Source organism: Montipora foliosa, chromosome 1 (assembly GCF_036669935.1).
Source record: "Montipora foliosa isolate CH-2021 chromosome 1, ASM3666993v2, whole genome shotgun sequence".
In the NCBI taxonomy this organism is placed as follows: domain Eukaryota; kingdom Metazoa; phylum Cnidaria; class Anthozoa; order Scleractinia; family Acroporidae; genus Montipora; species Montipora foliosa.
In genome coordinates, this window is record NC_090869.1 from 33,240,827 (window position 1) to 33,268,359 (window position 27,533).

Genomic DNA, 27,533 nt, shown 5'->3' on the forward strand with positions numbered 1-27,533 from the left:
AATAACTTTCGTACAGATGGTTTAGTGTCAGTTTTTATGAATGCCCAGGAAATGTACAAGCAGACTCCAACGACTGAGAGTTGCCTGACAGTTTGGGCAAACCTCTGAACACGTAATGATCTGTAAACTTTTTATGATCTTACTTAAGTTTTATTTCTCTACTCGACTTAATGAACGGGGTCCACCAAGCAAGGGACAGTGGAGACAAACTCACAGCTTCCTTGTCAAGGCCAATAATGACTTATTATTTTATACATTATTTTTACTTTCTTGAGATGGTGGCCAAATTTGTTTAAATGACTGATTATGCAAGATTATTCTACTTGCTTAGAATGAAATGATAATTCTTGGGATAAAGGCAAAGAACTGACCTTCACCCCAGTTCTCAAGAACACTCCGTTTGGAGCAGGTCAGAAATGGAACCCATCTTTTACTATGAGTTTCGGGTTAAAATTACTCCCAAGTGCACCTACTCAAAACCAGGAACTTGTGGTGATCGTGTCTAACCTCAATCAAAAGGTGTTGATTACAGCTCATTCAGACAGGGTCTGTACATCTTCCCCAACCAAACCACTTTTAACATGAAAAAATGTAAAAGAATTAATTATTATAGATATGATTGGTGATAAGTTAAAATGTATTCTACACATTGTTTATGTTTTGATTTTACAAATATTAACTAGTTATAGCTGTTGCTAAAGTGCCAACGAGCCAAGCTTGCGTGATCTGGCGCCTGGCGGCTGCAAACATCACACGGCGTACTCGTGCGGCACTCTCATTGGTTATCGCTACGGTCAACATTTCATCGCTTTGGTCTACATTACACTCAAATTTGAAGCGCTTCTGAGATTTCGTCCACCTAAAAATCTTCTCGCGGCTCTATAAGCTGCCGCCTCGCCAGGCCTTCTGTCTTCAGAAGGCCTGACTCGTTGGCAATAAATATGTTATTTAAGGTAATAAGCTGAGTTCAAGTGCTTTACCTTGAGTTATTGGGGAAATGTTAGTTTTTGATGAGAGGGAAAACTGGAGTACTCAGAGAATAACCTGTTGGGGCAAAGTAGAGAACCAACAAACTCAACCTTCATGATGCTAAGTCTTGGAATCACGTGCTGACCACATTGGTGGGAGGCAAGTTCTCTTACCGCTCCCTAGTAATACTATAATAATATTAATGTGATGTTCCTTTTCAAACATTGGTGACAGAGCGGAAGAAGGGATTGGTGTGTGACAAAGCATAATAAAATGATAAATGTGAAGGGGACCAGGTTAATGCATTTATACCCATATTATTTTAATAAGTAGGAAAAAGGATTTTGTCAAGACGTCAGGGAAAAAGATTTGAAGTTTGATCTATCCTGGTGCACAGGTAACAACCAAGTCCAGTACTCTAAACTACTGAAAGGAATAAATATGGGTTATTGACCAAGATGGTTGGATAATGGCCAAGGTTTTTTTTTGCGTGTTTATGCGAGGTTCATAAACATGCAAAAAAAGAAAAAGGCCATTGTCCCACCATCTTGACCGAACAAGCTTGGTCAATACAGGATTTATCTTATGGGATAAAACACCAAAAAATGATCTTTGATCTTGCCGGACCAAGCGAAAAATCCTGAGCAGGCAAGATAGCTCCATCTTGCCAGTTGGGTAGCCAATCACAGAGCAGGATTTGGTTCATCTTGCCCGCTCACAGAGCAAGTCATATAATAATGGGTAATAGTATTTAGCTGAAATTGTCTGCAAATTTTGTTATTTCAATGTTATGGGTTTGGATTTCTGTCAAACACAGTAAACTATGCACAGAGATCATGGTCATGAACCTTTCTCAAAGCTAAAATCCCATTACCAGTGGTTGTTTTCATTTCCTCTGTAAAAAAAGGAAAAATCTTATTCCCCTTAGTAACTCGTCACTTTGTTTCACAGTGTGGCTATTTGCACAAACAGTAGTAGGCATTGCTAATCTGTTATGCAATGCAACTTAGACCTTTAAATTTCAATTAACTTAAAAGTCAAGTCTTCTAACAGTGGGAGCACTGTGCAAAGAAGTCAAATCATTATTGAACTCAAATTAACCAAAATCAAAAATTGGTTTTTTGGGGAGAGGAAAAATAAGAGTACTGGTTTTTTGGGGAGAGGAAAAATAAGAGTACTGGGGGAAAAATCTCTTGGAGCAGAGTACAGAATCAACCAACCCCACCCACATGTGACACCAATTTCAGGAATAGAACCCAGGCCACATTGATGGGAGGCAAATGCAGTCATGATTGTTTCAGCTCTGCTTCCTTAGACGACTAAGACTTTCTATGGTCACAATTTCCGACTCCAGTGACGAGTGTCCTTGGCTTCTTCCGTCAAATTTAACAATGTGCTGAAATGGCCATTTCAGGAAGGTTTTTGAAGCACTATATATATTCAAGATCAACACAACTTTCAAGCAGTTTCAAGAATTTTAGCAATTGAAGTCCGGAATTTTTCAGGCTTCTCTACGCAATTGCTAAAATTGCGTTCATGACTTCAGTGATCATAGCTTCACTTGATTTCATATCTGCAGTTCAATATATGATTCATTTCGTACATCGTTTCGTTTATTCTTTCATCAAGGAGACACTTGAATCCACTAATGACCAGCTCCCAAAGTCAGTGGCTTCCTAGCTCAGTTGGTCACAGCGTTGCACTGGTGTCTCGAGGTCACGGGTTCAAACCTGGTTCAAGTCCTGAAATTTTCAGGCTTCTCTACGCAATTGCTAAAATTGCGTCCATAACTGCGAGGATCATAGCTTCACTTGATTTCATATCCGCAGTTCAATATACAGTCTGCATGATTCATTTCATATATCATTTCATTCATTAATAATAATAATATTATTATTGACAGAGATTAACCCTATGACCAACAACTCAAGCAACTGTCTTTAAGAGACACCTGAAGAATTCAGAATTATGTAGTTCAAAGCTCCACCAACTGGGCTATGAAGCCACTTGGTTGGAAGAAGATCAATTTGTTGGGCTCATTTGTTCCTGTGAAGGACTCAATGAAGGCACATTTCAAGTGTGGGCCAAGGATTTCAAATATGCATTCATTTCATTCATTGAGTCCTTCGTTGAGTTGCTTCATAGCTCAACTGGCAGACCATGGCACTGGCAATGCTCAAATCCTGTTACAGCCACCTGAATTTTTCAGGTTATGTGCGAGGATCACTAGTCTTCTTTCTTTCATCTGGCCTGCTCTTGAAATATGCATTCATTTCATCCAAAGCAATATTGTTGTTTATAAAGAGAAAATATAACTGAGCAATCCCTCAACACTTTTTTTTTTGGGGGGGGGGGGGGGGGGGAGATAACAAGATGATTTACATTATGGAAATAATACTATTTGTTTAGATATTTGTTGGTCCATTGGTTAGGGTGCTTGGTAGTTGTTTGTTCTGTTCTGTAGAGTGTCATTTGTTTAATACTGTATTAGCCACTTGGCACCTTTGAAATTTGAGCTAAAATAGAGTATGTATGCATGTCTGTACGCATGTATGGACAAGGAAGTAAAAAGTGGCTAAACAAGGATTGAAGCTTTTTTGCCTCTTCATAACCATCACTCAAGAAATGATGAGTCCACAAGTCAATCACAAAGTAGGACCCTTAATGGATTATTATAAAAACCAACTGTGGTTTATATTAAATAAATATGATACTCTCTTCAAATGGGTTTTTATCAGCCATTCACTATGCTGAATATGACCCATTATCAAGTTCTGCTATGGTGACTGATATTGGCAGTGGGAATTTAAGTATCACTGTCAGTGTGTTTATTAAAGGCACAGCAAGAGAGCAACAGTAGGTTTTCTTGGATACAATATATAATTTCGCAAAATTATAGTGCCCTCCATGTTGGTTTAATGCTGTTGTGTGAGTAAAATCTCATTTTTTAATGTCTCAGAATAGAAAGCACTTAGGGATACTAACATGCATGATTGAAAAAATAAACTTCCTTCCAACTTTTCTTCACGTGACAAAGACCTAAATTGATTACAACATGTCACGTAGCTTTGTTTGATAAACAAATTTTAAAACTCGTAATATGCCTCTCTCTTCACACAATGACCGAGAAAATGTTGTGCAATTAATTCTCAACCACGAAAGGACAATCAATTTTGGTCACAAGTGTTCGAACATTTTGAGCAAAAAGTGTCATCACTTCGAGCTCTTATTATTCGATTGACTGGTTCTTGAAAATTTCATTGAGAAGACGATGCACAGCTTGTCCAAAAACACTATTTTCACCACTTTCCCAGTCTCTTGTTTTGATTTCAAAATGATCCACGAATCCCTTATTATTACAGAACTTTTCTAGTGCTAAATCACTGTCAAACATTCTCCCGGGTCCAATCCATTCCAACGGCTCCTTACTAATGTTATCGGTAACCAACACACACGGAACCGACGGACATACCTCTTTCACTTTCTCTCTCCATAGCAGCGCCTCGTCGAGCGAAGACGGCCTACGTGTACCCCAGAAAACCAACGCGCCTAGACTATCTCTAAAATATACCCCAACCATGTTGGAAAATCGTTCTTGCTCGGCTATTTCCCAAAATTGTAACTTTATCGAGATGGGGTCGTCTTCTTCGCTTCTCCGCCATTTTATCGATTTTATATAGAACTTCACTCCAATCAAAGGAGCCCGATAGGTCATAACAGGAGGCCATACGTGAAGGTAATCGTCGATTAGAACTCCTTTGGTCCCGACACCACCTGTAAAGCCACCAATACATATTATCTTGAGAGGTAATTCTTTTTCTTTCCTGTCCAAACTCGTAGCATCTTCGCATGTTTCCGGCTCTTCCGAAACCAAACTTCCTTCAAACGTCGTCATTTCCATTTCCTTCTAAGAGCTCTCAAAAGTTTTCCTTTTAACTCCTCTTGTAATTTACACTTTGAAGGCCGTGAGAACAATATTTGGTGTGGTATCGTTCAAAACCTCATGCTCGAAACAACATCGTATGTACGTAGTTCCGGTGATTCTTTTGACCCAAACAGCTCAATGCTTTAAATATGACCCTTAAATATTGGTTACCGGTACAATAGAGACAAAGCTTTGAAAATGTGATCAACTTTAAGCTATAAATATCGATGAAAAGCGCATTCAAATCCTCAGTTGGTGATCTGATACAGGTTGCCGCAGGTGTCAGATTTATTTGCCCAAGGGTAATTGTGCACAGGCCTCCCAAACTAATTAAACCATGTGAGCATTGCACCGACATCCCAGAGGTCGTGGGTTCGAATCCCTTTTGGAGCCACCGAAACAGGCCTTTTGCAACAAATTGGTCACATGACTCATAATTGGAGAACTTGAAGCTCGGGCTTTATAAATTCTAGAAATGGAAAGACCGTGTTTGACTTAGTCAGCCTACAAATTTTCAGAGAAATGCCACTCAAAGGTAAAGATTTTATGATCATTTAAACGTTCGAGAATTCCATACTTTTATTTACGAACGAAGAGCTTTTGCCCTCCAGTGGAATTTTCCATAATTAAGCGCCAAAAACAGTGCTAAGATTCCTATTCTTACCAAGGGTCAAATAAGCGGGAATAAAAGTGCAAGGTTGGAAATTTTCAGACTGTTAATCAGTTAGGAAAAAAAATTTAAAGCGGTTTGAAAACTCAGGAAAATACAAAGTTGTGTATGAAGATCATTGAAGCGTGACTGGAGCGCAAAGCGTCCTTTTCCAATACAAATCCTCATAATTTCTTTCAACAGTAAAAACACCAGTTTTAACGATATACTTAAGAAAATCGGCATTGTAGCATATTTTATGCGGCAAAACAAATAGCTTTGCACGCTCTGCGCGTGCATTTTTCATTTTTGTACATTTCTTTCACGTTTACCGTCAAATCTGCGACGTGAAATGACCAATTCTCAAGTTTTACGGAGAACGTGAACAAAAGGTAGAGAATTTGAATTTTCTGTCGTAGATTCAATACCGCACCTCCTACTTCAGTTCCTGGAAAGTTACACTAGTTTTCAGAGATTAGGCAAGCCGACATAATGACGAAAAAGATCGATAAACCTGAACTTGCAGCTTTAAATGACGTTTTCGTTACCGTATATGCCCGCAACACCTCACCACTATTGTTTCCCGTAGGCGGCATTCTTTGAAGAACAAGTCGGAATACAATAGAGCTTATTCTTATTCAATGAAATGCAAATAAGTTGCGGGGTATTCTGCATTTTAGCCCAAAATCTTCTCGACCTTTGATATGGTGTTCCCGCTCCAGCACTATAAATGGGAAGATCTTGAAAACACACTTTCTTCTTCTATGAAAAACTAAAATAAGGTTGAATAAAATGTTAATTAAGCTCCAAAACAAGATACCAAATATTTAATAGTAACATTGGGTGAAGCGTGTTTTGTTCAGCCAGGTTTTCAAAGCTGGATGGTGCAGATGACGTCATCGTTTTCATTTCGATGCCTTTTCGACTGTTCACACAACGATATGTATGAGTGTTCATTTTTATCCACTTTCGATGCGGTTTCCGATAAATACGCTCAGTGTTTTAGTGTGGACAGAAGGCCTAAACACATCGAAGTGTAGGCGTTTTCAAACGAAAACGCCTAAGTGTGGCAGGTCCAGGAAGCAGCTTATTGGCAACAACCGTTCTGCCGACAAAAAAATGAGTAGAGAGTTTCAATTAAGGACGACAACAACGACGATGGCGGCTACGAGAAGGTTGTCTAAAAATATTTCGTTATTAATTGTAATAATATATTGAGCCAGGACTCGAGCCAAGACTCGACAATATTTCGCTTTCCCGCCATTTTCAACTCCTGCAAATCACATGACTTATAAGAAGAGGAAGTGGTTGTAATCATGGAAGGTAAGCTCGCTGTTACTTTTCTATCTACTTTTGTCGAGTTTTTGCCTTTTACAGACACGTTTCATCTTCTTTTAAAGAAATACGACTTAACAAAACTGATTTTTTTTAATCATTAGAGACAAAGAAAGAGAGGGTACAAGCACAGCTTCGCACGTGGTTAGTAAGCTTGAACTCTTTTTGTGTGTGTGGCAGTTTTTTCACCCCATGCACTTGTTAACGTTAAGCACAATTAATGTGAGAATTGGATGTCATCACACTTACTTGACCCGATTATCAAATTGGCTGAAAATAAAATGAATATCTTTTACGGTATATCTTTTGCCGGTTTTCTAACTTGTTCGTTATCCACATTTTTCAACACTTGGCGAAAGTACTGGACAAATACAGAAAAGGATCTTCGAAACACTCAAACGTTCCACCTGACTAGCCGGTGATATAAAGATCGCACATTCCCTATAAAAAAGTTGAAGTCTCGGTCGACTCCTTATCGTGGAAATGTCGTTAAACTGACCCATGTAATCACTCATAATAAGTAATAATTATTATTTCTATTTGTTTCTAAATTTATTATTCGTTTATTATTTTTTTGGCTGACAAAAAATTAGAAAAACCCTAACTGGAGTCCTGGCTCGAGTTCTAGCTCGAAGTCCTGGCTCGAATCCTGGCTTTGATGTTAGTTTATCTCAATAATTTCGACGTCTCTCCGAGTCGCTCGTTCAATGTGTATATCAACATTTATCGCCGGGCATGCATAAACAAGAAAAGCAAAACTTTGCCTAGTCATATGATAAAACAACAATTAACCGAGTTAGCTCAGGCCGGAGGGAATAATTTTTGGAGCACGGACATCGCGCATCTCCCATCCAGTAGATGAATAAGTTCATAATTGTAATTGTTTGCAAAATCAGTTATTTATTACGACGGTTGACTTTACAAGGAAGTTTAATGTTCTTAAACTGGCCTTCTCTTGCCGATTTTTTGGTTTGGTTTGTTCTCTTTCCAGTGATCTGTGAAATTAATTTAAGAAAATAACCAAAAACAAATGGTGAGATCTTCATGTCTACTTAAGAAGATAATTTTTCCATTGTCGTTTAAATGATTGAATAGGGGATCATGCGATGTTCCCAACAGATTCGATCGAAGAATAGTGGATAATCTATCTTGATGATGACTGTGGTGGCGACAGAATTGAAGAGACGTCGTAAACTGTTAGGCCGGACTTTCTACCCTGGGTTCCAGAGATTATCTCGTTCGAGGTGCAACTTAGTAACAAGTGAAGCACTCTTGTTTCTGGAACCAATCCAAACATAAAAAAAGGCATCCCATTGGACCCGTTCGAACCAGAGATTCTCGTCGAGTTACGTCGTGCGCTTTATTACGAAGAGCGGAACATCTGTCATCCAGGGTAATGATTTTCCAGCACTCAAAATAATCTCAGGGCCATATCTTTCCAAGGTGATGTCGGAGATTTGTAGCCTGACTTTTAGCTGGTCAATACCCTTCCACTTTATCTGCCTAACAACAACATCTATTGTATTCTGACTTGCGTTCTTCAAATAACGCTAACAAAGCTAAGTGGTCAGGGTATTCAAAAGTCGGGCTACTAATTTCCGGCATCCCCTTGGAACGATGTGCGGTACTCTATTTTGTCACAAATTTCTACGTGTCTCGATATCGCAATTTATTTTCTTCAGATGTCTGTTTGTGTTGTCTGCATGTCAGAGTTTCTGGATCACTCAAGTTTTCCGGTAAACGAGGGAAAGATGACTCGATAAAAATCGTCTCGATGAAATAGGTACTCAATCTGGCACGAAGACGTGACTGGTTTAAAAAAACCAGCCTCGTTCTTAAAATTAGACTCGTTTAAAATACCCGTCGGAAAACGAGACTGGTTTGGAAAGACGCGTTTCGGACGCTAGAAGACCGAGTTTCTGCCCTCTTACACAACTCACCCGCGGCATGGTAGGATCCTATACCACTCCTCGTTAGTATGTGGCCTTACTCGACTTCCACTGAGTCATGTTTCAAATCGCTTCCACAATTGATATTTGAACGGTGAAGTGGACAACAATTAACTGAAATTGATCTCATTGATTGTTATGTTAGGCTGATATTTACTGCTTGGGGTTAGGATTGGAACTACATCATTTAATATCCCAAAAAACTGATGTTTCGTTATAGATCATTTATTTCATTGTCGTCTTAGTTTCCAATACTCACTGCCTTGCTATCCACTAAGAAGTTATGGTGATATCCTTTATAAAAGATACTGCATTATAAAACATGTATTGTTGTGCTTTGTAGCATTAAGAGGCTGATATTTACTGCTTGGCAATTCAGCAAGAGAATCTACTGATATCCCACGAAACTGATGTTGCATTAGATCACATGTAGTCTTGGTAATTATATATATATATATTTTTTTAAATAAAATGATTAGCAACAAGATAACAGTCAAAATACTTACAGTTTGATATGTTGATACTGAACAGCTACCGAGAAAAGGGTACAAAACAATTCCTCCCAAAATATACAATTACTTTGAAATGCCTCATTGATGACAAAACGCACCTCTCTAACCCTTGATTATTGCCAGTTCTATTTTCATTATACTTTTATAAATATCTTTGTTATGCAAATTTTGCATGAAAAGAAACATGATAATCTTGAATATTGATAAATCCAAATCACGGGCCTTTGCAGTCGAAGGAAACCGTTCATTACATCCAAGTCTTGTTTTCCCTTTCGTTGGCCTCAAATATTTCGTCAAGCAGACAATTTACAGCCTGTCCAAAAACACTCTTCTCTCTGGATACCCAATCGCGTGACTTGATTTCAAAATGATCTGCAAATTCATGTTCCTTAGAGAACTGATCCAGTTTTAGCTCACTTTCAAACACCTTACCTGGTCCAATCCAACACACTGAATTTGCACACGAATCCAAGAGATTTTCTGTAACCAAAACGCAAGGGACCCGAGACGAAATATCTTGTTTTATTTTCTTTCTCCAGTACACGGCTTCTTTAAGTGAATCCGGATAACGCGGTGCCCAAAATACCATTGCCCCTTGGCTATGTTGTAAGAAGACCTTGGCCATTGCTGACAATCGGTTTAGGTCAGAGATTTCGCAGAGCTGTAAGACAACTGGCAAACTAACGGAGTTTTTCAGGTTGTCACGACGTCGCCAATTCACCCTTTTTAAGTAGAAGTCGATGCTGTTGAAAGGATGGATTCTACACGCTGGCTTAATTCCAAGGTAATCTTTGATGAAGACTCCCTTATTTGAGACTTCGCCTGTGCAACTCCCAACGCAAACGATTTTCACAGGGTCTTCCTCTGTGGTTTCTTCCAATCGGTCATCCTGTGATAGCGAACGGAAATATCTCTTAAATGTTTTCATTTCCAACATATTCACTTGCTCCTTGACTGGATTTCCGTCCTCTGAATCTGTTGATTCTGTTAGTTCCACTTCGACGGTTCGCAAAACTTCCTTTTCATCTTCCAAACTGACTGAATCATCAACCTCGTTTGCTACCGTGTTAGTTAGATCGTCGCCATTTTCTTTTGAACTCATGGAATCCATAGAATCCCGCACATTCATTTTTGTGTTTCGTCGAATCGACGGGTTTTAATTTTTACATGCGGTTGTTGACTTGTGGTTTTAAAACCTTGGCGTCCCACCCCCCTTTGTTCTAAGTATAGATCCTATAAACCTTGTCTCTTTTTATATCAGTGGTTCTATAACTCATTAGCCACTAAACAGTTATGAGAAATCACGAGAAACTAACGAACTTTCTAAAAGTTGGTGCTTGATCCATTCTCAAATGGTGCGATGTCAAAGCTCACGAGTTTAAAGTCCACGAGCGTCACTCGACAGCTGAACGAGAGCCAACTTTTTTGAACAATTTAAGGAGAAGTCAGACTGGTAGCAGTCCCCTCGATGTTAGCTGAGCGGTGCGTAATCTGCAAATCAGGCGTTCTTTTCGCGTCCACTCTGAAGAAAAGAACACCAGTTCGCGATTGTTTGCGCTTTTATGGTGTATCTTGTTTGTCACGCAATCGCGACAAGAAACGTTTCTCTCGATTGAGGGACAGTACCCGATTAATTCAACAACCGCACACTGCTAGTCAGTCTTATAAAATCGAACAACCAGTGGTGGAGGTTTGTACGTAGAAAATTTCCTCGCCCTCAATAACTGTAAGGGAACACTGTCACTCTATCTTTTTGTTTTATGGCAGTCGTAAAATAATAACAAAATTGATTTCTTTGAACATGGCTTCTAATAATGCACAGATCAGAGTGTTTAAATCCATTTTTGGCGTCGCAGTTGTGGGGATGCTTAGAAACCTCGAGTGGTTGTTTTTCAAGTTTGCGTGATGTAATATTGACATAGAAACAATAGATACACATTTTGGCTAATCTATTTGTTCAAGATTTATACTTGAAATCGAGAAAAAAGAGATGTAAAGATGATTTGAATGCGGTGCTTAAGGTGGAATGCAATGAATTTTAACCATAACGCGAAAGAACGACCACGGCGGAGTTAAAAGAAAACAAATATTAAAAAAACAACAACTTCCTTTCCCGTTCGAGATACAACCCAGGACGCAGATCTTAAGCTAATTTTGAGTTCACTTGTAAGAGTCCAAGTGCAAAACTACTGTGATGGTAAAAGGTTTTACTTTGCAAATCATTGAACACTACTTTTGAAAACTATGTAATGAGGGTGTGTCAGTTCCATTGTAGAGGGGTATCTCTGGTAGTTTGGAGGCTGGTACGAGCATCTTTCGTTTGTTTACCGAGAAAAGTAACATCATTATTTAGGACATTACTGAAAAATTGGTATTTCAGGAATGCTTTACGGGATTGTAGAAAGTTGTAGAAAAAATATTGAGTTTGATATCTGGTGCAGTACATAGGATATAAACGGATTCGTTTGCTTTTAAGAAAAGGTTTGCAAACAACACTTAAACCTACTGGTACTTTGCTACACTAGAGTTAAACCGTGTTCACCCCATGATCAAAGCTTCGTACTTTTGGAGACAAAGACCAATTTAACAAAGCCGCAAAGACGCGGTATCCTGGTGGGTGCTAAAATAATAATTATCAAGAAAAAAAAAAGGAAGAAATAGAAACAGTCTCTCATGAAATGATGGAAGGAAATGGAAACAGGTGGTCTTTCCCTTTTATTTGCAGTTTTAGTTCTTACTCGGTCTTCGCTACTGTGGTGATGCGTCAGTGGAGAAAATTAATTTGCTTTATAACTTTCGCTTAACTGGTCGGTGGGATCCGCGGTTAAGATAAACAATTTTCTTGAGACTTTCCCTGAATGTTCCCTACTAATCCCTGTTTTGAGGACAACAATAAAAAAGATGTCATTGTGCTTGTTTAAGAGATATAATGGCCAATGTTACCCCATTGACTGATGCCTGCACTGATACTAATCACGCCCGTTATTTCAAAGCATATGCTTAATTAATATCTTTCATGTATTTCTCCCTTGGGTTCTCGGAATGCTCGCGCTCATTCACAAAGAGATAAATTATGGGTCATTAACAACTCCTCTCACTAATTGTTTTGGGAACTTTTTCAGCGTGTATGATCGATTTACGCCTATTTACAATGTTGCAAATTTGGCCAATTTACAAATATTGACACACCATATGCGCAATACAGGATGCGCGATACAATACTGAGGAATCTCCTAAATTCCTGACCCTCCCTTCTTCCATCCTAGTCACCTCTATCACTTTTTTCCCATATAAATCTCGCTTCCCAGATAACTGCATCACGACAGACGTGTCTTACAAAATATTTGAAAACAAGAATAAGGTAGTACGTTCACATGCGCATACGTAACTCGGGCTAATATCAGAAACTGTGGTGCTGCGTCGGTAGGGAAGTATACGGAGCCCGGTAAGGGTGCCATGGCCATCATTCTCTTTTTATAGCGTTCAGTCGAGTTTTTTGTCAAGTTTCTTGTCCACTTTTCTGTCGACTTTGTTTTGGCCGACATTTTTGTCAACTTTCTTGACAACATTTTTTTGTAGAGTTTTGTGTCGAGTTTTTAGTCGACTTTTGTGTCGAGATTTTTGTCGACTTTTGTGTCGACTTTTGTATCGAGTTTTTCGATGAGTTTTGCCCGAAGGGCTCATGATTATCTAAGTCACTAGGGTTTCTTCTTCTTCCAAGTCCTTTGGCTTTCAAGAGCCTTTTTAACTGTCTAAGGCTCAGAGTGATGCCATGAAATAATCCAAGAAACAACAAAATCTCTGAGTACTCCAGGCCAAGATGAAAATAGTTTTCAATGATATTATTACGTCTGCCAGAGTAATCTTGCAATGTGGGAATATAGTTTGGAAGCCGAACACCTGCACATGTGGACGTTCTCAAAGCAACTGTAAAGAGAATAACAAGCACAAACGCGGCCATGTTGGCCAGTGTCTGAGAGGCCAACACCGCGAATGCATGCATGTCTAAAAAGTTGACATAATTTGTTTTATGAACGATTTCAACGCTCTTTTATTTTAATCAGAAATTAATCAAAAACTCGACACAAAAGTCGACAAAAAACTCAACGCAAAAGTCGACAAAAAAATCGACACAAAAGTCGACAAAAAACTCGACAAAAAAGTTGACACAAAAGTCGACACAAAAATGTTGCCGAAAAAGTCGACAGAAAAGTCGGCAAAAAAGTTGTCACAAAAGTCGGCAGAAAAAAGTCGGCAAAAAAAAAAAAAGAATGATGACCACGGCACTTACCGAGCTCCGTAGAAGTAGTATACAAAAATTTGGTTTTATCAACGGAGTTGATAATGTAAAACGTCAGCTTTAAGGAGGCTCGAAAGGGTTTTCGGCTGAGCGCGCGCGCGTAAGCCACACACGCAATTCGTAAGCTGCTTGCGTCAGCTCACGATTTAAATGAATCACCAGAAATAAACAAATACCGCTAATTTTGCTTACCTTTCTCCAATTTCTATATACATGGCATATAAATAGACATCGCCTATTCACGAAAACTACGAAAATTCTACTTAAACGGTTTAATAGTTACTAAAATCCGTTTGTGTTGACCTGTAGCTCCACTCGCGCGCGGACTCGAATGAGCGGGTGACGCATGCGTAAATGCTGATCTTGTAACCCCCTAATTTTTCATGATTTTGCAACTTTACTCGTTTATATCTCTGCTTCCGGACGGTGAATTTTTTTCATTTTTTGCATGTTAGCTTAGATTAATTTAAACCGTTTGTCCTTCAAATTTAAAAAAATTCTGTAGGTGAAAAAAATAATTAGACACACAATTCAAAAAAACTTATTTTTCTGAAAAACTGACCTACAGATTTTGTTGAATTTTAAATATTTTAGAGAGTATTTCTAACATTATCTGGTAACGATGAATGGGAAAATTTCACCGTTCCGTTTCTTCAAAAAGGACCACAAAGGTTGATTTTAAGGCTTAAAGAAATGCCTAATATCGTTGCCATGGTAACATTATTTTGGAGGAAAACATAATGTGAGAAATCTACGATAGGTACTTAATACCCTGGCCAAATTTCGTCTTGATATGATTGCCCTAACTGTATCTAAGGACAGAATATGTTTATTTGTTTGAAAAAAGGAGAAACTATTTCGAGCCTCCTTAATCTATGTACTTACGGTGTATCTACTCCGTTGTCACTCCGTTGATAAAACCAAATTCGTGCAAATATCAGCCGATGACCAAAAAGCCCGAGGACTCTGAGAGTTAGGTAGTGCCAGGACTTTGCGAGCCGGAAGTGTTGCACAGAAGGCGAATATTTGCTGTACGTCGTCGTAAATGGTGAGTATAGTGCTTTGTTTTGGGTTTAAAAAAGCGAGCAACATCTCAGAGAATGTTTTTGGTGACTTTTTGGACTTATTAAGCCGAATCGCAGGACCTGATGGGTTTGTATAAAAGTTGTTTGAGTGGAATTACGCTTTTGGTTCTTGTCAGAAAATAATTCAATAGCAAATGACTTTTTCACGTAATATTTTTGCCTTCGTCAACAGTTGTCAAATATATCTATCTTTCTTACAAGGGTTCAGGATAGCATTGAGTAATGATATTATCTTATTTAGTCACGTGACCACGTTTTCGTAAAATATGATGATTGATTGTTAGGGCGGTTTTTAAAAATATGCTGCAGTGATGATGATTTTAGTGCTTGTATGCTAGAAACAGATGTTGTTGTTGGTGCAAGAAATATAAGGATTTGCGTGGGAAAACGATGCCTGAATACTCCCCAGTCAATTGCTGCAATGGTTTCCAAGTCAATGGCCGTTTTTATACTAGAGACGCATAATCCGTCCAGACGAATTATGCATCTCTCATGTTATCCGTCTAGTGTAAAGACGGGACGAACTATATGAGACGCATAATTCGTCTTGGACGAACTTGGGCAAACATTTTTTCTTCGTCTGTTAAATTCGTCTAGTATAAAGACGGGCACTAGACGCATAATGCGTCTGGACGAACTTTCCAGTTTAGTTCGTCTTCGAGGACGCACTAAAATAGATTCTTCGTCCAGACGCATAATGCGTCTTGTGGCCGTCTTTATACTAGACGAATTTAACAGACGCAGAAAAAATGTTTGCCCAAGTTCGTCCCAGACGAATTATGCGTCTCTAGTATAAAAACGGCCAATCTTTGGATATCTTGAATTTTCAAATTGTTGTGAATTTTTTCCGGCCTGAGGTTTAAAAGTCCAGAAATTTCCATCCTTGCTTGTTATTTATTCTTGTGTGTTCTGCCTTAAGTAACTTTAAAAATCTCGCCTGTTTTAGTGGTGTTCAATTGTGGAAAAGTTTACTTGAGGGCAAAACCTTCTTTCTTCTTGACATAGGTCTGGAATTCTTGAGTTTGCAAATGTCATAAAATCTTCACTTTATGTGGGATTTATCTGAAAACTGGCATTGTGCCCAAGTGAAACACAGCCTTTTAAATTATATTTTCAAGAATTTATAAAGCTGGCTTTAAGTTTACCAGTCATTGGTTATCTGACCAGTTTCAATTGTTGCAAATGGCCTATTATTATCACAAGTTTTTTGTTGAAGCAAAAAAGTGCATGTAAGAATAATGCACAGGACCCCTTGATCGTTTGACTGCAGAGTGACAGACATAAGTACATTTGTGCTGTTTTAGTGAAAAGAAGATTACCAGTATCCTGTGGGAGATGTGCTTGCTTACTCAAATTTTGAATTGTGTTGCCATTGATGAATTATTTCACTTAAAAAGAAAAAAAGTGAATTCTCCCATTCCTCAGTCACTACACATTTGTTGACATCTGCAAATTGGCGACAACATCATATGGAACATCCATGTTAATTTGATAAATAGCTGAACAAGGCCAAAGCAGCAATTAAGATCAATGCTTTCTTGAAAACTAAATAAAGTTTATTAAAAACCCTACAACTACAAGATGCAAATTGACTATTTTGGCTAGAAGATAATTATTGCTTTGACAATATCAGGTATTGCATGCTCCATGGAATGTGACTTGGGGAAGGCATACTGTAAGGAGTACATTATTGTTCTTGTTACTTTTATATTATATTGGCATTATGTTTTAATTTTTAATCTTTATTTAATACTTTTACTCACATAAATAACTTACACACAGTACTTATTACAGTTATTTACAAACAACATGCAAGGCTATTTACAAGATTTATTTACAAGATACGACAAATGTATTAAGCATGAAATCAATAGTCATAAGTACATCACAGAACACAGTTCGCCCACTTATTGTTTAAAAATTCTTTGTTACAGCACGTTTTTGCAATATAAGGCACTGTTTTGCATGTAAGTTTAATTTTAACCTTAAATCCGGATATGTCAGGAAGAAATCGATTCTTTCTACAATTCCACAAGTGAATTTTTGCAATCAGTAGAAATTAATTCAGTAAGGGGCATTGTCTTGTCAAAATGCCCACTTTAATGTCTTCTAAAGTAGGATGGATTCTCTCTTGTCTAACCAAAAACCAATACTCTTGAAAATCGTGCCAAAAAACTCTTGAATGAGGACATGAGTATAAGAGATGTGTTAATGTTTTGGATTCGATTTTACAAAACATGCAACCTTTGTATGAAATAAAACCTATTTTAAAGACCTTATCATTCATATAGTATATATATATTTTAAGCACTTTATATTGGAAAACTGTCACATAGGGTTCCAGAGCAACATTGTGTGGGAGGGAGAAAGTTTGGCATAGTTGCTCTTCTGATAAATTGAAATTAATCTGAAGCTTGGAGGTTAATAGGTTAATTTAGCCTTCTACTAATAACCAACAAATAGTAATGTTTACATTTCTTGGTGTCAACACAAAACATTTCTTCACCAATGGAAAAAGAGGGATTACTAACCGTAAAATAACTACCTGAGACAATGTTCTTCAAGTGTGGAGTTATTTTGGAAATCTTAAGTTTTGAAGGATGGACACCAAGTGTAACAGGTAAATTAAAAAGATGAGAAAGGGCTGGAGATATGATATTGCACAAACATTTGAGCATTTGTCTAGGGCAGGAGTATAAGCCACAGGATTTCTTATTTGGTAAAGATAAAATTTCCTGTTTAACTTCTGGTGTAATGGGTTTTAGAAAAAGGGGATTTTAATTTACTGAGATAACTCAAAGACAATAATTATCTTTCTTTGGTAGTTTGTTTGCTAGTAAATTGCCAACATTTGCAAAATGTTTATTTAAGATATTTCGTAATCGAGAACGGTTTTCAATTATTTGATTGTTATTGTTTGGCAGGGGCTGCAGAGAGGGAGGGGCTGGGGGGGCTATAGCCTCCTCCCCCCACCCCCCACTTTTTTCCTATGGTGTTGTTTTCTCCTAAACCTAACTCCCCCTCCCCTCACACTTCTGTGATTGATACCGAGTCCTAGCCCCCCTCCCCCCCCCCCCACACTTTCAAACATACTCTGTGGCACCTGCTTGGGTCTTTTAACTTTGTTAACACTCTACTTTTTTCCTACGCCTGAACGGGCCAAATCTGGCCATACTTAGTATTTTACTCTGTCTAACGCCAGACGATTTTACTCATCAATGGGGAACCCCCAGGAGTCAATGGGTTAATCACTCACTGAAAAATGGGTGTCCCCATTAATTAATCACTCACTGAAAAACCCCATTAATTAATAATTCATTTATTTCTTTCCATGTCTTTTTTATATCATTTATATTTTTCTCAAGGAATTCAAAGTTATATTGTTTTTTACTCAAATGAATAAGACTATCGTAATTTTACTGCTATAATATTTATGTTTGCTGTGTATTCCATTTACATATAGCTTATTCTTTATTTTAATTGATGTCCTTATTCCTTTTGTTATCCATGGGTTTGCAAGTTGTTTAATTTTACATTTGGATAAAATTTCAATGGGTGCATGGTTATTCACAACTGTTTTCAATTGTCTGTAGAAAGATGAGAACAGGTCATCCATGTTATTTGCTTTTGATCGTGGACAAATCATTGTTGATTTCCCTAGAGGAAAATTCTGAGAAGTGACGTTTTTTAATTGTTTTGTCGACAGGTTTGTCTCGATTAGATTTCAAAATACAAATTGACAAAAATGATCAGAGACATCAGTTATAATGTTTCCATTAAATTAGAACTTGGTCAGGATTATTGAGGAAGATACTATCAATGAGAAAGGCTGAGTTATTGTGTACATGTTGATATTTTTCACTAGGCTGCGATTTGTTGATTAAATACGTTCTTATTGGTATTTAAGCTGCCAACAAGATTTGAGTTGAGTCTGAAAAGATCCACATCATGCAAACCACTTAAGTTTTTGAGTTGTCTTTTAGTTGGAAGCTGATTTTGTATTAATGAGTTGTTAAATTGCCCGTGATAGAGATTTAATCTGCCATTGAAATTATAATATGGAAGTTCTTTAAAAACGGAGTTTTCCGTTTCGATGCTGTTCTTTTCATCTTCTAGTACGCTTTTGCATCTTAAATGGATTTGAGATCATATCATTGGTGATCGAGGTTTATGGGTAGTATTATTTGTTGCATTTAGTTTTGAGCTTCTAGAGCTAGAGCAGTCATTATAAGCAACCGGTATTCAGGGTTTATTTTATCTTTTTCTCTCAGCTGTAGGCAATAATTGCCTTTCAATTATTGATCCTCAGATTCACAATGGCATCTGCAATACCTGATAAACACTTGGAATGTGCTGTATGCATGGAACAGTTCAAGGAACCAAAAGTTTTACCATGTCTGCACACCTACTGCAAGGTGTGCCTGGAAAAACTGATAAAGAAGCAGGGATCTGAACATGTTATAACTTGCCCTGAGTGTAGGCAAGAGACAAAAGTAAGTTTAAAGGAAGATTTTTGAAGAAAATGAAGAAAAATCCTGGTTTCATCTGGGGATGATTTTGAAATTAGTACTCTGGTAGGATTACTGACATGTCTGCTAACTCTGTCTACTAACTTGTCTACTAACCATGGCTACTAACCATGTTTACTAACATGTGTGCTAACTTTTCCAAAATACAGCGGTGGAATCATCACATCCAGTGTTGCATAGTAGGTCGAGTATATTTTTTTTTATTGCTGCCGCTGTGAGTGAGCCTGAAGCGAACGAACGAAGGAGCTTTCTAATCGGGAGAAGAACACATTTTTTTCGAAACGCGAGGGATTGTGGTCAAAGGCGCAATTATTTGTGGTTATGCGCGAATGGAGAAATTAAGATGGCTGTATGATCTGCTCAGTTTTTCATTTCGCTTCTCGTGGTAGTTTCACTGTCACGCAGCAAAAAATAAATCGTTAATCGTTCAAAGAAAAAGTCCAAGAACTCGTAATGTTGTAGGAGACAAATCTTTTAACGACCTCTCCAATTTTCCGGTCTGTGCCGTGCGGTACATTGTTTCTGAGTTATTTGTCGAAGCGTTTCACTCAACTTTACAGAGTTTTGTATGAAGACGCCTTGTGGTGCACCAACATAGCGCCGGAAATCAACAAAAACATCTGTTGTTCACTTTGCGATGAAAGCGCTTACTTGTCGCTCGTGAGATAAAATACACGTGTATGAAAACATCTTTTAATGTTTTTAAAGACTCAAACTGCTGTAATTCATAGGCCAAGGGATCGACAATTTTTCCAACCAAATAGCTTTGTATCATGGTGAATCGCAAGGTGGCAATTCGGAAATTTAAAATGCTGTATTTTGAAAACGAAAGACGTCCCGGAACTGAAAACTTGAAAACAAAACTTCTAGGTCATCTTCAACCTCCTTTGGATAAAAATTCAGAAGACCCTGCGATTTTGATTTTAGAATTTGATGACGTCACTGTGAAAACTATCTATTGTTTTCTTTCTTCTCTCGAGTGGGGTTCAGTGGGGGTCTTCGTTTTGTACCTTTCCTTCTCAAGACCTATTAAACCGTCGTTAAATTACCGGAAGCATAATGAAACATTTCCCCTCCCCTAGGCAGCATTCAGGGCTCGAGACTAACGGTAGCCAACAAGCCACAGGCTAGTGAAATTTCAGTCTTGGCTAGTAGATTTTGAGCTTTCACTAGTCACTGGGGCTGGTAAATGTTGTGAAGCAGTGATATTCTGGACGAAAACAAAAATGAAAATTATTTCGTGTGAATAAGGCAAGGAGAGAATAGATACTAACAAAAACAGAAATGTGAGCGGATTTCATGGAATGAACCTCCTTAGAAATGATAAGTTGAAAAAAAAAAAAACAAGAGGAAACCAGTGCGGATTACAGTTTCCCCACGCCCCGTTTCGAATGATTAATCACAGCCGGTGTGAAATCCTGTGAAATTTTTCGGTTGCTGTTTAAGTCTAGTTTCCCGCTACTGGCCACTAGGCTTCAACCAAATTTCTGGATAAACAACTTCATGACCTTGCTAAACATACAAAGCAGCACTTCATCTGGAAATTTTGTGACCTGTGAATTATGTGACAGCGGCGACTCTGCAGGCTCTCGTTGCATGAACTGCAGAGTTTTCATGTGCAAATTTTGTGAAACTGCACACAGAAGGATGAACACATTCAAAGGTCACCAAAGTTTATCCCTGGCAGAAGTTCAAAAACTTGGATCCAAGGCCCTGGTCAAGCCTGCATTTTGTGGGAAACATGCTGGCGAGGCTTTGAAACTGTTTTGTGAAACATGCCAGGAGACAATCTGCCGGGATTGTACTATTGTAGATCACCGCGAACATAAGTACAACTTTATAGCAGATGTGTCTGAAAGAGAGAGGGAAATCGTTCAAGCCATTCTTCGAGAAACAAAAACAAAAGAAAATGCCGTAGAAAAAGGACTATTTGCTGTTAAAGCAATGGCATTTCGCGTCGAGGAGAGGATTGCTGAGGTCAATAAGGAAGTGGATGTGTTTTTCGACGAACAAGTGAAGGCACTGGAGAATATGAGAAGAAAGCTTAAGAGTGAAGTAGAAGATCAAGGAAAAGTGAAGCGAAACGAGCTTGGAAGCCAAAGGGAAGCACTGACCCTGTCACTAGCCCAGCTGAGAAGTAGTGTTGAGTTTGCTGAAAGAGCTTTGGCTGAAGGGGATGACATGGAGCTCTTGACCATGAAGCAGCCACTTGTTGAACGACTTTCACAACTCAGTGCATTGCAGTATGAGTGCATACCATGCAAAAGCGACTATTTCGCTCTGCAAGTGAACAAAACAATCATGGATATTGGTATAATGGTAACCCTTCTTCACGAATCTGTGCCCCTCGCCCCTGAGTTGGATATTACGGGACAAAAAGAAAGATTCTGGTGGTATCCTGGGGATGTCTGGTCTGAAATAGGTAAACCTACCAGCAGCAAACCAGTTTTTCTGCGCTCTAAAAAAACTTCAGCTCGTCACAATCGCAAGTATTGATCAGTGACATACTCTCTAATGAGATCCCATTCTGTTTACGCTGTATACGAGTAAACGCTTTGGAGAGTGTCTTATTTTTCCTTTCGTTGGCCTCAAATATTTCTTCAAGCAGACAATTTACAGCCTGTCCAAAAACACTCTTGTCCCTGGATACCCAATCGCGTGACGTGATTTCAAAATGATGTGCAAATTCATGTTTCTTACAGAACTGATCCAGTTTTAGCTCGCTTTCGAATACCTTACCTTGTCCAATCCAACTGAATTTGCACACGAATTCAAGAGATTTTCTGCAACCAAAACGCAAGGTACCTGAGAGGAAATATCTTGTTTGATTTTCTTTCTCCAGTACACGGCCTCTTTCAGTGAATCCGGATAACGTGGTGCCCAGAATACCGTTGCCCCTTGGCTACTGCTGACAATCGGCTTCGGTCAGAAATTTCGCAGAGCTGTAAGACCAGTGTCGAACTCACGGTGTTTGTCAGTTTGTCACGATATCGCCAATTCACCCTTTTTAAGTAGAAGTCGATGCCGTTAAAAGGATGGATTCTAAACCCTGGGCTTAATTCCAAGGTAACCTTTGATGAAGACCCCCTTATTTGAGACTTCACCTGTGCAACTCCCAACACAAAGGATTTTCACAGACAGGGTCTTCCTCTGTGGTTTCTTCCAACCGGTCATCCTGTGATAGCGAATGGAAATATCTCTTAAGCGTTTTCATTTCCAACATGTTTACTTGCTCCTTGACTGGATTTCCGTCCTCTGAATCTGTTGATTCTGTTAGTTCTACTTCGACGGTTCGCAAAACCTCCTTTTCATCTTCCACACTGACTGAATCATCGACCTCGTTTACTACTGTCTCAGTTAGATCTTCATCGTTTTCTTTTGAACTCATGGAATCCATAGAATCCCGCACATTCGTTTTTGTGTTTCGTTGAATTGGCTAGTTTTGATTTTAATTTCTAGATTCGTTGGCGTTGTTACTGTGAAAGTAAAATGATTGCATTCGATTGTTACGGTGGCCCACAAGGGACATGCTGCAAATTTAAAGAGGTGCTGCAAATAAAATATTAAATGTTGCTGCATGCAAATTCAAAATAATTGCTGCAAATTTACAAAACGAGTTGCTGCAAATTTAAAGAATGTTTGCTGCAAATTAAAACATCAAAAGTATGGGCGCGCACTGAAGGAAGAGCTGGTACAAAATACAGCTCACAGGTCCAGGTCACAGGTAATTGTTTTAACAACACAGAATGTATATCCTAAACATCCATTAAAGCTTACCTTAGGCCTAATTAGGCCAAATGTTAGTAGTTGTAGGGTTAGGGTTAGGGTTAGGGGTGTTGAATTGAGGCACAGGCAGACAACCTTAAGGATGCGAGAGCGCGTGACGTCACGTTATTTTGAGACAGTTGTAACGGCCGATTCAACTGATCGAGGAAAATGTTCCATAAAAACTTCAAATCGCGATATTTCTTTTCGAAAATTCATTTTATGGACAGCCAGATAAATAAAGTTCACTCACCTACTATTTTCTGCGTTGTCCTGAGTGATTTGATGGGTTTTTGGGACGCTTCGATTTTGTCTCAGATCCCACGCGTCGTCACATACAATATAACTAGACAAGGCGTGCAACTTCCAAGACCGCTCACGGCCGAGTGCCTCCAGAATTTAGCCGAATTTCTCCCTCTTCCAAAGGTCGCTCGCCTCCCAGCATTTACAAGGCTCTACAACCTCAAAATCCTGCTCGATTTTCAAGCTTCGCTCAGGTTTTTGGTATTGTCATATGATACAGACAGAACTCATCCATCATTAGAATTTGATCAAATCAAATTAACCAATCAAAAAGCGCAGATTTTTCCCAAGAGGGAACAAAATTATAAATTTGCGCTTTTTGATTGGTTAATTTGATTTGATCAAATTCCAATGATGGATGAGTTTTGTCCGTATCATACGGCGATAACAAAAACCTGGAAAAGCGTGGGCTCTGAAGAGGAAATCGAAGCGTCCCAAAAACCCATCAAATCACTCAGGACAACGCAGAAAATAGTAGGTGAGTGAACTTTATTTATCTGGCTGTCCATAAAATGAATTTTCGAAAAGAAACATCGCGATTTGAAGCTTTTATGGAACATTTTCCTCGATCAGTTGAATCGGCCGTTACAACTGTCTCAAAATAACGTGACGTCACGCGCTCTCGCATCCTTCGGCTGTCTGCCTGTGCTTGAGGTTTTAAAAACTAGGTAGGCTACAGCGATACCATAACTCATTTGCCACTAAACAGTTACGATAAATCACGAGAAACTAACGAATTTTCTAAAAGTTGGCGCTTGATCCATTCTCAAAGATCCTCAAATGGTGCGCTGTCAAAGTTCAGGTAAGGTGGCTGAACACAGTTTTTGATACCTGTGTTTCATTTACCTTTTTCTCTAAAACCCTTGATCCTTTGGTCGCCAAAAATGGTAGCAAGCAAGTTAACAATATAAACTTTGGTTTTTTGATAGTTAAGCTGCCGTATAAACCGTTGCCATGGCAACACGAATAATATAAACAGGCCTGTAAAATCGGCTTTGTTTATTTGCAGAAAATCTGGTCGTTAGATTATTTTATAATTGCATGCAACAAGCTTGTAACGATGCTCACAAGTTAACACTTTTAATAATAATTTGTCAGAGAAATCTTTAATCATTCCTTGTTGAAGGTTCACTGGAATATCTAGAATTTCCTCTGTTAATGTTCAATTTGTTTTCAATACTCCAGTTATTTTCTCAAGTATTTTCGTGCCAAATTTTGTTAAATTCTAAGGAGTTGTTTCTCGAGAAAATAGCCGTATTTCCTAGAAAGCTATTCCGCATTCAATCGCAATTTTTTACTTACAACGCTTGCGCTGCATTGACTCTGTATTTACTGGGTTCTTTCGATAACAAAGAAAATCTGCAAATTGCGCAGTTCTAACATGCATTTCTCATAAAAGACTAAAACCATCAAAAGACTTTGTTTAACTACGAGGAAAAATAGTGGAAGCATTGAGCGAATAAAATGATTGCTGTATTGACGCCATGTGTATTTTTTTGCGGCAGTGCTTTCCCAAGGGTAAAAGGGTAAAGGGGAATATTTTGAACCAACCTTTTTGCTGAAGTGCTTGGGGCAGCCTATTATACCCTGTTGAAAATGGCGAGAACTCGATTGCATGGTCCAAGAAATTGTTGTGTTCATGATTAATCTTTTTGTGGAAGCAATATTAAGCGTGCGCTATGTAGGCGAGCTCAGCAGACCAAATCCCACAAATGGCGCAAAAACGGCAAACTGATATTTTCTGTCTCGCTTGTACTTTGTGCACAGGCAGCCCAAGCTCAAAACGTGATTCCCGCCTTGGAGTATATGGAGGTGTTGTGTTACAACGGTTTGAATTTATAAAGCTTTGTTTGGGAAGGCAACGGCTCGACCTCGTTCCCAGGGTCTCTCGAGCGAGGAGAGACCCTGGGAGGGTCTAGTCACGTGCTTCCGTGACAATTGAAAACACTAAGGAGGGGTCCTCTCTAAACAAGAATTTGTCGCGTTGAGCTTTGTCGAATTCAAAGCGAGGGTAATAGGGTGTTAAAAATAGATTTGACATAAATAAGCATATATTACGTGTGGCGGGAAGAAAGTCACGTGTAAAAGAAGAACTTATAGTCTGAGTTTTGATCGATCGTCGGATCGCTTCGAGTGTCAAGTTGAGTATTGAGTTTTAGATTTCAACCGTGCTTAAGGCCTGAAACGGTCGAGTGAAGTGGTAATTCATATGGAAAATTGTAAAGAGATCATTCACCAGGAAATGAATTAAGTATACCATAAAGATTCATTACATGGTCCTTTCGAATCGGAGGAAATACGAGAAGGAGTAGAACAACAAAGCTGTTGCCGTCATCGAAGGATTTTTTGAATTGGAAAAAGGCGAAGTCTGCTCAAAAAGGGTGTTTATGGACATAAAGCGTCATGAATATCGACAAGAACAGGAAAATACGAGATGCACACAGGACCTTTGTGAGCAAAACAGTGGGGAATGTGGAGAAAATTTTGACAGAACACGTGGGAGATTTAACGTCGTTCAGGGAAAAGTTAACGGCTCTGAAAGCCTTGTTGACCGAAAAATTGGAAACGACCAAAAAGCTGGATGAAACAATATTAGAGCTCACCAAACCAAAGGAACTGGAGAAAGAAATACAAGATTCTGGTGAGTTTTGTGAGCACGTTTACAGTATTTTAGCGAAAATCGGTTTGAGTTTGGAGAAAGGGAAACATGGCGAACACACACAGGCCCATGCGACAAATCAGGAAAATAGTAGTACCAGAAATACCGAAAGCGCAAAAGTGAAACTACCTAAACTCGAACTCAAATCCTTTTCAGGAAATTATCAAGAATGGCAGGGTTTCTGGGACACATTTCAATCTGCTGTCGATGGAAATACTGACATCTCGGCCATTGAAAAATTCACCTATCTGAAGAGTTGTGTAACAAGCAATGCTGAATCCGCAATTGCTGGACTGCCTCGGACCGCAGACAATTATAAAGTAGCCATTGACATTCTTAAGGACCGATTTGGTAAACCGCAGTTGCTGATATCAAATTATATGGATGCCTTATTGAAACTTCCATCTGTCAATTCAGTGCATGAAACAAAGAGATTACGTGAATTGTTAGACAAGATTGAAATCAACATTCGAGGTTTGAATGCGTTAGGAGTTGAATCACGGTCCTTTGGGAATTTATTGGTCCCAGTCGTGATGGAAAAAATCCCCTCAGAATTACGATTGGTTGTAAGCCGTAAGTTTGGCGTTGAGGAATCATGGAATCTTGATGCCTTGTTGAGTGCACTGAAAACTGAGTTGGAAGCCAGGGAAAGATGTACTGCAATGAAAACAAGTGGTGCAAATGCCAATACACCCAGGTTTGAACAGTACAGAGCAAGAAGCAAACAACCCCATTCTGCCTCTGCCCTTTATACAGGCAGTGAGGAATTTACTCAACAATGTGTTTTTTGCAAGAAGAATCACAAATCCATTAACTGCATGACCATCACTGAACCAAAAGCTAGGAGGACAATACTGAGACGAAATGGCAAGTGTTTTGTGTGCCATATCTCCACAAATTGTCCGTCAAAGGCAAAATGCTTTAACTGTGAAGGTAGACACCATGTAACCATTTGTGAAAGAATAAGGAACATTCCAACATCCAGGAATGTAGTTAGTGACGAGGCAACACCACATGGATCTGGATCATCTCAAGATAGGAGCAGAGAAGCTGGAACTTCAGCAATGCACGTTAGCAACAATGCCGACTCTGTGTTGTTACAGGTAGTCCAAGCCTTTGTTTGCAGACCACATAACCAACAACTTGGATTGAATGCCCATGTGATATTTGATTCCTGTAGCCAGAGATCATACGTAACCAGTAAGGCATGTGAACAATTGAACCTACCAACCATTGGTAAGGAGACACTTTTGAAAAACATTTGGAGATAACTCAGCCCCTGTGAAGGAATGTGATGTTGTGCAATTGTGTGTCAGAACATTGGATGAAATGAATGTGTATATCACCTCATATGTTGTACCAGTAATTTGCAGCCCAGTGTCCAATCAACGGTCTCAAACCACGTTGGAATGCTACCCCTACTTGCAGGGTCTACAACTTGCATGTGATACAAGTGATTCTGTCAGTGTTGATGTGCTGATAGGAGCAGATTATTACTGGTCGTTCGTTACTGGGAACATCATTAAAGGAGATCCCTATGGACCAGTAGCCCT

The 27,533-nt window shown here is 38.9% G+C and overlaps 4 protein-coding genes across 6 annotated transcripts in view; 2 read left to right on the forward strand and 2 right to left on the reverse strand.

Moving 5' to 3' along the window:
- Window positions 1-3,826: 3,826 nt before the first annotated feature.
- LOC137977124 (ras-related protein Rab-38-like) lies at window positions 3,827-5,197 on the reverse strand. The gene has a single exon (XM_068824402.1). The coding sequence runs from the start codon at window positions 4,868-4,870 to the stop codon at window positions 4,199-4,201; it is 672 nt and encodes a 223-aa protein (XP_068680503.1). The 5' UTR covers window positions 4,871-5,197; the 3' UTR covers window positions 3,827-4,198.
- Window positions 5,198-9,260: 4,063 nt separating this feature from the next.
- Window positions 9,261-10,869, reverse strand: LOC137977129 (uncharacterized). The gene has a single exon (XM_068824407.1). It carries the CDS (start codon window positions 10,466-10,468, stop codon window positions 9,587-9,589), a length of 882 nt encoding a protein of 293 aa, XP_068680508.1. The 5' UTR covers window positions 10,469-10,869; the 3' UTR covers window positions 9,261-9,586.
- Window positions 10,870-14,589: 3,720 nt separating this feature from the next.
- The window catches only part of LOC137997056 (E3 ubiquitin-protein ligase TRIM45-like), a 37,418-nt gene continuing 24,474 nt past the window's right edge, over window positions 14,590-27,533 (forward strand). Inside the window, exons 1-2 of one of the 3 annotated variants that reach the window (XM_068842810.1) lie at window positions 14,590-14,687; window positions 19,034-19,217. In XM_068842810.1, coding sequence (XP_068698911.1) covers window positions 19,041-19,217 — 177 coding nt within the window. In that variant the 5' untranslated portion in view covers window positions 14,590-14,687; window positions 19,034-19,040. Of the gene's footprint in view, window positions 14,688-14,767; window positions 14,792-19,033; window positions 19,218-27,533 lie in introns of those variants that run through there. The other 2 variants (XM_068842812.1, XM_068842800.1) reach the window with 2 other exon arrangements.
- LOC138005083 (E3 ubiquitin-protein ligase TRIM45-like) lies at window positions 20,027-21,877 on the forward strand. Its single transcript, XM_068854660.1, has 2 exons — window positions 20,027-20,123; window positions 20,659-21,877. Exons 1-2 carry the CDS (start codon window positions 20,027-20,029, stop codon window positions 21,747-21,749), a joined length of 1,188 nt encoding a protein of 395 aa, XP_068710761.1. The 3' UTR covers window positions 21,750-21,877.